The sequence below is a fragment of the Exophiala dermatitidis genome (genome assembly GCF_000230625.1).
Source record: "Exophiala dermatitidis NIH/UT8656 unplaced genomic scaffold supercont1.4, whole genome shotgun sequence".
In the NCBI taxonomy this organism is placed as follows: domain Eukaryota; kingdom Fungi; phylum Ascomycota; class Eurotiomycetes; order Chaetothyriales; family Herpotrichiellaceae; genus Exophiala; species Exophiala dermatitidis.
Genome location: NW_008751649.1, coordinates 1654791 through 1666089, shown reverse-complemented (window position 1 = coordinate 1666089; position 11299 = coordinate 1654791). Strand labels below are relative to the sequence as shown.

Here is an 11299-nt window from a genome sequence, read left to right as displayed (position 1 = left end):
CCCCGTCATAATTCTTTCCTCTCCCTCATCCGCTCAAGCACGAATCCCGGCATACGTTATTTGAGCTTTACCCGCACCACTCGTCTATGGCAGATATGAGATCAAGTATTTGTGTGGATAGTTCAAGTTTGTGCCCTTGATACTGGGCATTACTTCTCGGGCAAATTGGCCCTCGAAAAGCGAACAGTCTCTCTTCTCGTCCATGGCCTCACGGTCATATTTCCTTTCACTACCCATATCCGGTACAAAGGACGTGTGGACCAGGCCATAGTAAGCCACGGCATTGCATCGCCGACACTGCAAGGAATCAGGTATCTGTGTGATTTAACGAACTGACTCCTGATGACCTACCTTACTCCTTTATCTACCTACTATAGCGCCTTCATTATCCTCCTTCCATAAGATGTGATCCGATCCCAATTTGTCGTAATCCCAACTATGCCGTGTAATATTATGCTGTGCAGACATATCCTGTATCTTACCTGGGGATAGTTCAGCCTTGTCCATTTAGTTCTGTTCCGCCGGTGGTGGTCACCAAGCAAGCAACCCATAGTATAAAGGTACCTAAGTATCTAGTTTGTCGACAAGCACACACCTACCTACCTGGTAGGGAGTCAATACAACCATGTCCCCCTCCCGTCCGCCTACCTTACCATCCCTTCCTTTCACTTCGATTTAGACCGGCCTCACTTCACTTGACTTCACCGTCTCTCTCCCCTGTTCATCAGCCTATTCACCGCCCTAGCCGAACACCCCAACACCCCAGCAACCAGCCACCCATCCCTATAACCAAAACACCGCGACACAAATATGATATTAACCCTCCAAAAACATCCCAACAAACCAGACCGATTCCCGATCGCGGCGGTATAGTGCAGAGGTATAGCACATCCTCCCCCCAGACCAAAAGATAGCCAGCCAGTCCAGTATTGTTCCTGGTCCGGCCCCATGTTTGAAGACCAGTCTCGCTTGGGGGAATTCGCCGCCGGGGACAAACAGTGACAGACAGTGTCGAGGTAGAGGAAGACCCCGGTTCGAAGCCGGGTGCCGTCAAAACAAAAGGGGACAATGAAACAAATTGATTTTTTTGGTTTGATTTCAGTCTCTTTTTCCTTCCCCCTGGTTCGTGAGACCAACAATATCAATGCCAATACTGACTCACAGGCTACATACAGCCTCCCTTGCACCCCCTTCTTTGCACCCAACACTGTCCTTTTTGCTTTTCTTTTGAGCGGTTTCTTTTGAGCGGTTATTACTTACTGATTTGTTTCGTCCCAAGTTTTAATAGTATGCGCAGTGGACGAGTTTCACCGTACAGTCACTAGGACAGGCGGTCTTATTGCTAGCAGTGCAATCTGCTTGGATGACATTTCCTTTCTCTCCAACCAGGTCCAGATAGTGTAACAACAGCGAGCGTCATCTTGCGTGAGGAAATGTCCACGATTAGGACCTTGGGATACTCATCAAACCACAATATCATGATTAGGCTTGAATTGACAGGCAACACGCTGGAGAACTACTGCAAAGTAAAGCCATTCAGATGAACGCGGTGGAGAAAGGAAGAACAGGAAAGGAAAAACGGGGGTCGATATTTATTCCGCTGCCCCCACGTGGAGATGTTGATTATTTCAACGTCAACAACCAACTGCATTAATGCAATAAGGTAGTACTAGTACCTAGGGATATGGAACGAAGCTTTTGGACTCGCCGATTTTCTCCCTCGATCTCTCCTCGGTCAATGCCATTTGCAGCTCGTGTAATGATACACCTTTCGCCAGATGACACCAACCTGCCAGCCATTTTTGGACAATCCGGACGATCTTATGCCCGGCCTTCCACATGCATAGCTCTCTCCCCATGTTTGCAATCTATCCCATGTATCTTCCAAGCAGTTGGTATCATCTAAGCTGGATGACACTTGTCTGTGTTAAATCCTTCTGATAGGACTCATATGCCTTGTGCGCTGCCACAGCCGCCAGGTGACAGTCCACTGTCTAGCGCTTTCGGTGGACGGTTTGCCAGCCATCAGGATCGGTTCCCTTCCTACCACGGTTGACAGCACCGGGGACAACCTTGGCAGCAGTCGACTTTCCGCTCGAGCCAGACTTGCTGCTATTGCTCCGATCACGCGGCGAGGTTCCAGGACATGGGATTTGAGTGATCAGATTCATAGGGCGTTCGCAAGGATCATGCGAGAATCCCACTCCCACATCGTGATATGGTCCCTTTGCTTTTGAGCGGCGCAAAAACTCCTCCCGAACGATGCGAGCGATGACTGTGGAAGAGAAGACGGCGGTTGCTGGATTGTCCTGGTCAGATACAAACTTGTCTAGACAAACAAAACTTACCATTTCCTGTGTTGAACAGCCACACCAACTCCACATTCTGTCGTCCGACCATTTCGATCAGGTCATTCTTGAACCGTTCCTCATTCATGCCATTGGTGAAAAGCTGCGAACGGGCAAACGTGAGGCGACGTCGCTCATTGGCGGGTGCTGCCATACGCCGAATGTCGGCAGTCTCTGGGTAGGGCTCTCCATATTTGACCGACACACCAGGCCCAAACACACTCGCACCAGAATCCCGAACGATGCGTGCATTTTCTTCGAAGAAGAGCACAGCGGCGTGGGCAAACTGGAAGATGACACAAACGGCGCCGTATTCCTCAACGAAGGCCATGGAAAAGATGGCTCCTGTAGTGATTCGTTCACTGACCCTGCTCAGGGGCTTATCCTTTGTCCACCCATAGATCCAAACGCAACGATAGTCTCCATCCTTGGGCTGGACCGGTGGCTCTTCATTGGTTATTTGGCGCTTTAGAGCGTCGGAAGGCCGGAACTTGATCAGTCTGTTGTTTCCCGGTATGTCTGTGGCAGCTACAGCTGCCCAGGTGGAGGCATTCGATTTCGCGTCGGACAATGAGGTGGCTCGAGAACGTATGATCGGTTGACGTGCTGGGGCAGGTAGAGGCTTCATCTGGACCTTTTTCATGTCCCAAGGGCCTGTAGTGGTGTTGAACGTGTCAAGCATGGAATGGACATCCCGTGCAATGTCATTCGCTGCCTCGTTTTCGCCCTCATCCCGAAGCTGTCGATGATTAGTCGGCATGCAGGAACATCCAGGGTAAGTCTCGTACATGTTCCACCACCCGGCTCAAGTGGTTCAGAGCTTCCGCCATCACGTCGTAGACATGGTCAGACTCGTTTGCTATCGCCATCATTCCCTGTGTTGGTGCCTGATTAGCGAACTTTTAGTTTGTTTTTTCCGTGTCGCAGTCAGGCTGACAAGAGTTGCGATGATAAGGCAGCCACAGCGTCAGGTTGAAGACAGACCTCTGAATCTTCGCTTCTTTCACTGCCGTCGTCGCTGTAGATGAGCGATGGTGGATAAGGTAGATTCGTGGAGCAGTTGCCAAGGGTGCGATGAGGTGGAAGGGAGGGCGAGTAGGGTGCATGCGCGAAAGCCATTTTGAAACGAAGATCTAAATAGAACGGTGGCAGTGAAGCAGATGAAAGTGAAGATTCAACACTGGACACGCGTGAACAGTGACATGCGCGTTGTGTCCGGGGCGGGCGACAGAGACTGAAGGGTCACTGGAACAAAGAAGTTGAGGGAGGACTCCCACCACCGCAACGACGTGTCTTAGGAAAATGGCGGCACAGCAGCAGCTACCCGTACCAACTGGTCCTTTCCCAACACAGACTTCAAGACAGAGGCGAAATAGAGATTCAAGGTGATCGAGAACGGGATTGTTTGCTTCCATCAGTCCCAAAGAGAATTTTTGGACAGTTATGTGCACACTCAGGCCAAGACAACCCTCCCGGTATACACAAACATTTGCATGGCCCGATGCCCCTCTGCTGTCAACAACGCCGCATAGATGCAAGATAAGACCCAGAAAGAAATCAAGCATTTCCAAAGCATGCACCCTCCATCATGGTTCATATCACTTCTCCAATCGTAGCATTTCGTCCTGATCAGCGCCAAAAAGCCAGCCTGCTGCCCAACTCCCGAGCCAATGCCTGCCTCGCCTCGACCGTCCGGCTCACAGCATCCTTGTTTTCATGGGCCCGACGAAGAAGATACTTCATGCATTCACCTAGTTTACCCCAGACCAAATATTTGTATGCACTCGGAACCTCCAGGTGGGGATCCTGCGCGTTAGCACGGGCCCTTGCTGCTTGTACAACCTCACAACTGACGTGGTCTGCCATCCCCATCAGCTGTCCATATGCCAATTCGATCAGTTCTTCACCCTTTCGGGCTTGTTCATCACGTAGCTGAAGGGCCATCTTGACAGATTGGGCATTGTGGGTAGCCAGTACGAGGCTTACTCGAGGGAACTCGGATGAACCTCCTTCCACTGGCTGGAGCATCTCTCCGTACTGTCGCTGAATGATGCTCTTGGCGAGACTGTTATAGCATTTGTGTGTATCTTCGGCGGCTGGCCAGAAAAGCTCTCGTGGATCGCTCCCAAGGTATGCTCCTCGAACGAGCTTGACGCCTAGCACAAAGCCCTCCTTCCTTGCCACGTCGAGATGGCTTGCAAGGACTTTAGGTGTTCTCTTGGCATATGCTTGGTATGTCCCAAATACCAGCGCCCTCTCTTTGTTGAATATCTTCGCAAAGTACATGGTCCAATTGTCGATGCCTTGTTGCAGGGACGCTTGCTCAGCATCGAAAAGAAGCCTTACTCCTCTTGACTGAGCCAGCTTGCACATGTCATGCACTGCCTGTTCGAATTCGGGAGAGCATGCAATGGTTGCTTTGAGGTGCTGGAGGGCTTGCCGTCCCGCTCCAGTAAATTTGAGCGCCACAAAATCTCCCGGCTGGGTGAGGTTTATTGTGTCCATGGTATTCTGTTTCCAGCCAGAGATCTCACGTGCATTGATTTCAGATTGCTCCATAGCGTCCTTTGCCTGATCGAGCCCCTCTTCTTCCTCCTTACTGAGCACCACCTCCTTTGCATGCCCCAATATCACCCCTTTGAACCCAATGCTCTTCAAACTGGCAATGGTCTGCTTGACTTCTTCCGGTGTCTCGCCGGCGCAGAACTGGGCATAGAAGGTCTTTTTGAGCAAGAAGTGCAGGATGGGGTTGCGGTCCGGGTTGAAGAGCGGAGACTTTGTATGTGCGAGGAAGGACATGGCGGCTAGTGAAGGTCGGAGCAGGATCGGAATGGAGGAAACGGAGGTGATCAGATACGAACGGATCACATTGGAAAGGGGGAGGGGGGACAACAGCGTCGTTCGAGACATGTCTGTTGTGACTGGTGATTCTTCCTTGATCTCGTATGCCGTCGAGGTGACGTTACGTCTACTATGAGTACTCCTGCATTGTTCTGAAAGGAAGGGTTGGAGTAGACTGAGGGGAGCACCGGGCGGTGAGCGGGACGAGGCCACACATTGCGAAAGAGAAGATGGTTGCAAGTGTTGTAGAAGGGGGTGAGGGCACGGCCGCATGCGGAACGCGGCCCTTGGGCGCAGACAAAGGGCCATCTTGGGACGAAGGGATTCAAGATCGATCAGCGTAGCATAGTACAGACGTGAGAGAGGAACGCGAGGGCTGTACTCAACTTCTTAATAATAAAGGAATAATTACAGGTTGCGGTGGGTTCATGGATATAGGTGGACCGATGGGTTCTGGAAGACAGCGGGATGCTATCTCGAAAGAACTGGCAACCGTGACGATGATACGCGAGTTGCACATCTCCGCTGCCTTGTGGATACAGCCTCGTGGGTAGAAGCGCGGCTGATGGCGGCCGATGCCGCCACCTGCAACCGTGGTTAACCGAGATCACGTGACTGTCCTGCCTTGCGCGCTGCCGGCTATCGGAGCGTCGTTGCGGTTCGCTGATGGCCAGACGCATCCCGTTGATGAGGTTGGTATTTGTGCTTGTCACCATGTATCTTCCGCTTAGCCATCTCTTCTCGAGCTGGTCATTGCACGACTGGCCAACAAGGGTGTGCCGGCCGAGGTAGGTAGAGCGGTACGAGCACGCGATGAGCAAGGGAAGCCGGATTCCGCGAGTGCGTCCGTTGAGCCATGACTGCGCAGGCGAAATCGAGTGATGAGACAGGGTCATTCCACTGTCGCGTTCATCTGGAGGAAGCTTTAACCAAGCTTTACGCGCTTCACTGGAGACAGAGGCTCGGAAACAATTGCCCACCGTGTCTGGATTGGTAAAAAGAGCCCAATGTGCCCATCATATGTATGATGTGGTACAATGATGATTTGCATCAAATAGTAGGATACTTAGAATACAGGGCACTCGCAGCTAGGATTGATTTGTGAAACAGATTCTCGAGCACTGGCATGGCTCGATCATATTTTAGGTCCTGGTAGCGGGAGCGCAGTTTGTAGTAGAAACCTGGGGCAGAAGTGCGTTGCTCTGCCAACCACTAGCGCGACACTCTTGCTGTTCTTTCACTCCTTACGGGCAGTTTGCAACTAACAACTGAACGCCTGCTCTCCACACACACCCCGAGTCTCTCTCTGTGCACAACGGCCTTGACCATTGCATCTGACGTCCGAACTGTTGTTGATGCCCTAACTAGCTGGCTTTAATCGGTCCATTAGACATTTCATTTCATCCATTCTATGCCCATGGTCCAGCGCATAAACTACATCAGGAGGTAAACAACAACCATGACCTCTGATGGCGCCTCCTCAATCTCGGTCACCGTCCGTGTCAGACCGTTTACGATCAGAGAAGCGGCTCAACTCAGCAAATGTGATGACACCACTATCTTTCTCGGCGATGGCTCGCTCGCACCTGCGCCTGCTCCGAAGTTATCACAAAAAGGCCTCAGGCCCGTAATCAAAGTCGTCGACGATAAATGCTTGTACGTAGTGCGATTACTTTTGCGGACAGACTTGGTTGACATTTTTTACAGAGTCTTTGATCCTCCCGAAGACAACCCTGTCCAGAAATTCTCCCGATCTCTTGTTCCGAGTGGCAAGCGAGTCAAGGACCAGACATTCGGATTTGACCGAATTTTCGACGAAAATGCGTCCCAGGGTGAAGTATACGAGGCTACAACCAGACCCCTGCTGGACAGTGTTCTGGATGGGTACAATGCCACTGTGTTTGCCTACGGTGCCACCGGCTGTGGAAAGACGCACACGATCACGGGAACGGTACAACAACCGGGAATCATTTTCATGGCAATGCAGGAGTTGTTTGAAAGGGTAGCCGAGCTGGCCACGGAGAAGGTGACCGAAATCTCCTTGTCTTACTTGGAGATCTACAACGAAACGATCCGCGATCTGCTTGCGCCACCGGGGAGCAAGGCAGGGTTGATGTTGAGAGAGGATGCCCACCAAACAGTTTCTGTTGCGGGACTCTCGAGCCATCGTCCACAGAACGTACAAGAGGTGATGGATTTGATCATGAAAGGCAATGAAATGAGGACAATGTCACCCACCGAAGCCAACGCTACCTCTTCGCGATCCCACGCGGTCCTGCAGATTAATGTGGCCCAGAAAGACCGGAATGCAAGCGTCGAGGAACCCCACACCATGGCCACGTTGAGTATAATCGACCTGGCAGGCAGTGAAAGAGCCAGCGCCACCAAAAATCGGGGAGAGCGTCTGCTTGAAGGAGCCAACATCAACAAGTCACTCCTCGCTCTCGGCAGCTGCATCAATGCCCTGTGCGACCCGCGCAAGCGCAACCATGTTCCATATCGCAACTCGAAGCTCACGCGACTGCTCAAATTTTCTCTCGGTGGCAACTGCAAAACTGTGATGATTGTTTGTGTCAGTCCGTCCAGTGCCCATTTTGATGAGACGCAAAATACATTGAGATATGCGAACCGAGCAAAGAACATTCAGACCAAGGTCACACGAAATGTTTACAACGTTAATCGCCATGTCAAAGACTTTTTGGTCAAGATCGATGAACAGATGGCGTTGATCAACGAATTGAAAGCACAGCAGAAAGATTACGAGGCTTTGGCCTTTGCCAAATTCAAGAAGCAAAACGAGAGAAAGGAGATCATCGCCAGGGAAGGTGTACAGAGGATCCGCAGCGCTTATGAACATTCTGCTGCTGAAAGACAAGAACGAACAAACAACATGATCAAGCTCAAGCAACTGGGGAGACGAATCGCCATGTTAACATCGTGGATTGCCGCATTCGACGCTGTTTGTGACGGCCTCGATGATGATGAACCCATGAAGAACATGCATGCAATCCGCAAAACGGCCCAGGGGATCTTGATGGAGCTGGAAAGTGGTCGACACCATTGTCAGCAGAAAGTGTTGAAAAGCAGCTGGGATCGGGCCATGAACACGGCACTGGAGCATAGCTTACGGCAGCTCAACGAAGTGGACACGGGTGACATGATCGACTCAGAAACCCTTCGACGAGAAGTTGAATTGCTCAGATCGACCGCTGAACGAGAAACGCTTGCAGCTGTGAACGATCAAGACAAGTTCGGCGACGCGGCAACCATCCAAGTGCTCCTGCAAGCCCATTTTGAAACCATCGCTGCCCTGGAGAATCTCAACCGGATGAGTGTGGACGAGGCAGTCGAGTCAGCTACTCAGATCCTGGGTAAAATGCTGAAATCTGCCTCTAGTGCGGCCTCTTATGTGGTGAAACCTGATGGAAGTCTTACACCAGTTGAGGCGTTTGCCCCGACCAAAGCTGGTACCCCCAAGCGGCGCAAGCAGAACGTCAACAGCTCCATGTTGGATGGCAGTCCTCTCCGACCTAAATCAGTGTCTGTCGTGCCGTCCCATGTACTGCCATCACCTGTCAAAGCGTCCCCTCGCCGCCGAGCGTTACTAGGTGCTGCGAAGAAGGGTGTTCAGGTGTCTTTTACTCCAAAGAAGAGGAAGTCTCCAATCAAGGCGGCCAAACGCGTGGTGAGATGGCGCGATGATGTCGAGGACGGTGCACTGGCGGAGTTTGAGAAGACTCCTCAGAAGTTTACACCTTCTCCAAAGGAAGAATCGACGACTGAGATTATACCGCCACAGGTGCCGGATTTGACTGCATCTCTCGCCAAGCTTAGCACTCAGGCGTCGTCACCTGGCTCTTCCCCTATCCCTCCACCGCCTGAAGTGTCACTCCCGGTTCCGTCCAAAAACAGTCGCTTCGAGGCTGGATTTCTGTCGAAGAAGTCTGACGGATCCCCAAACTCTTCCACGATCATCCCTCCCAAAATGACACCCCTGTCATCGTCTGACAGCGACGAGTCACCGTTGAGAGAGCTTGATCCAAGTAAGGCCGCCAATCGACGCTCCATCACACCCTCGTCAACGAATAAGCCTGCCGTGAACGGCTGTGCTGACAATAGCGGCACTTCATCTGCTTCAAACTCTGACACAGAAAACCGTGGCCAGTCCAATAAAGACGAGGCGTTGAAAATTCGTGAGGCCGTCAAGCGGACAAGTTCAGTTCGGCGCTCTGGTGTGAATGGGTCGCGCACACAACGACGACGATCACCGACTGCAGCAACTGCTACCTCGGGCTCGCCCCAGTCGGACTCCATGTTTGCGGCCGGCCACGTTAGGAGGATGGTTATGGGCAAGAATGACAAGGAGAACGACTGGAAGGTGGGTGTCTTGAGTCCTCGCGTCCATGGAATAGTCAGCCATAGTAAGAGTGTGGGCCCGCACGGCAACAGACGCACGACGATGAGTGGAACCGATGTCAGATCTACACCCAACCCTGGAGATCGTGCGGGTGTGAGGATGAGTTCAATCGCTCCTTCACATGGTCATTCGGCTTCGAGGGGAAGCTTGATGCCTTCAGGAAAGACTGTCTGGCGTTGAAAAGAAAGAAGGATCTTGCCCAGTTCAAGATGGTGTTTTCACTAGAGGATGCATTTGCAGGCGTTGGACGGTCTTGGGTAGGCTCGAGAAGGCCCCAGGCACAGGATCTGGGGCGGCGCAAGTCCAGGGATTGAGAAATGAGACAGAACGAACGGCTCTCGGGTGCTTCATGGAAAGGACCATCAAAAGCTGGCCTGTTTGTACAATTAACGGCGGCGCTCTGAATATGAGGTGGCCTCTGTCATGGCACACCTCTGGAAGGAGTTTGTAATTGACCGGGCCTTAGGCTTCATCTTGGGTGGGCTCGGTTCGGCGTTAGTGAGTGCTTAGACCTTACGAATGATGATCCCAGACAAATTACTATTGATACAGTTCAAGTCCATCAAGCCTACTACGTGTTCATAAACAAGAAATGTTGCGGCAAGGCTGAGAAGAGGAAAGGCGGACATAATTCACTCCCCTTGAAGTTGTTCCCCACCGGCACCGGCTCACAGCCTTGCAGTGTGTGGGGGCGATCCATTGACCATTGCGTCAGAGATGCCGTATCTTCTCACGGCATCGTACAAATTGAAAGCATGCTATCAACGTGGTTTTGTGACCACTTGTGTGTCTCTGATAGATAATACAGCCCATCGATCATCGACTTCGCATCGGCGTGCGCGAACGATTTTCTGAGTGTGCCCCCGCTTGTTGTTTCCACCCGTTTCACCAGGCCTGGACTTTCTACTTGATCACAATCGACAGCCACACTACTATCAGTGTCATATCCGAGACACATTGCCTCATCAGACTGATAAGTAGGTCTGACACTCTGACAACTCTGTCCATTGGGGTCTAATCCGGGGGAATATCTACATTGTCCAATACCCTGAGGAGGATCATCAGACTCTTAAGCCGAACAGAAGAAAGAAGAAAGAAGAAAGAAACATGGCATCCCTCTCTGGCCAGCAAGGCGGAGGATTCAAGCCCAATGTGTCGGGGGAAAGCGCGAGTGTCAAAGAGCGGTATCTGGGCACTGGCAATGAGGGAGATGGTTCCGAGTCGCAAGGCAGTCGAAGCAAACATCCTTTGGCCGCCACTGCTGGGGAGCAAAAGGTATGTCACCCCAGTCATGTTCGCTTTAGAGATTGGGTGCTTTTGGCTTCTGTTTTTGTCTTATGATGTTGGCCGCGCCTGATTCTGGTTATTTCCAGTATATTTGCTGGCTTAGTCATGGGCCCTTTTGTGTCTTTCTGTTCTGAGATATGCGGCGGAGGGGAACCTCTGTGAATGGGAGCTGAGGCTGACGTACAATACTAGCATTCGACACAGCCGGAATCGACCACTGAGAAGACGAGGACATCTGATCCTCTGAAAAATATTGATGCTGCAGATGAGACTAGTGGCGTAGGTGATGAGAAGAATGAGACGGAGAGGACATTTGTCGAGGCGACGAAGAAGGATGGGAAGCTTGTGCAGTAGCAGTGGCACTGCACTGGGACTGCTAGGGCAGAGGTTGACTTAGTAGGGATGG

At 51.7% G+C, this 11299-nt stretch overlaps 4 protein-coding genes across 4 annotated transcripts; 2 read left to right on the top strand and 2 right to left on the bottom strand.

Moving 5' to 3' along the window:
* Positions 1-1994: 1994 nt before the first annotated feature.
* Positions 1995-3217, bottom strand: HMPREF1120_04927 (peptide-methionine (S)-S-oxide reductase; the record flags this gene model as incomplete). The annotated part of the gene is made up of 3 exons (XM_009159076.1): positions 1995-2299; positions 2349-3087; positions 3137-3217. The coding sequence occupies 3 exons, from the start codon at positions 3215-3217 to the stop codon at positions 1995-1997; spliced, it is 1125 nt and encodes a 374-aa protein (XP_009157324.1).
* Positions 3218-3977: 760 nt separating this feature from the next.
* On the bottom strand, positions 3978-5498 carry HMPREF1120_04926 (proline oxidase PrnD; the record flags this gene model as incomplete). Its single annotated transcript, XM_009159075.1, has 1 exon — positions 3978-5498. The coding sequence occupies one exon, from the start codon at positions 5496-5498 to the stop codon at positions 3978-3980; it is 1521 nt and encodes a 506-aa protein (XP_009157323.1).
* A 965-nt stretch (positions 5499-6463) lies between these two features.
* On the top strand, positions 6464-10158 carry HMPREF1120_04925 (kinesin family member 18/19). Its single transcript, XM_009159074.1, has 2 exons — positions 6464-6845; positions 6897-10158. The coding sequence occupies exons 1-2, from the start codon at positions 6649-6651 to the stop codon at positions 9784-9786; spliced, it is 3087 nt and encodes a 1028-aa protein (XP_009157322.1). The 5' UTR covers positions 6464-6648; the 3' UTR covers positions 9787-10158.
* A 555-nt stretch (positions 10159-10713) lies between these two features.
* On the top strand, positions 10714-11247 carry HMPREF1120_04924 (uncharacterized protein; the record flags this gene model as incomplete). Its single annotated transcript, XM_009159073.1, has 2 exons — positions 10714-10881; positions 11086-11247. The coding sequence occupies 2 exons, from the start codon at positions 10714-10716 to the stop codon at positions 11245-11247; spliced, it is 330 nt and encodes a 109-aa protein (XP_009157321.1).
* Between the last annotated feature and the right edge of the window lie 52 nt (positions 11248-11299).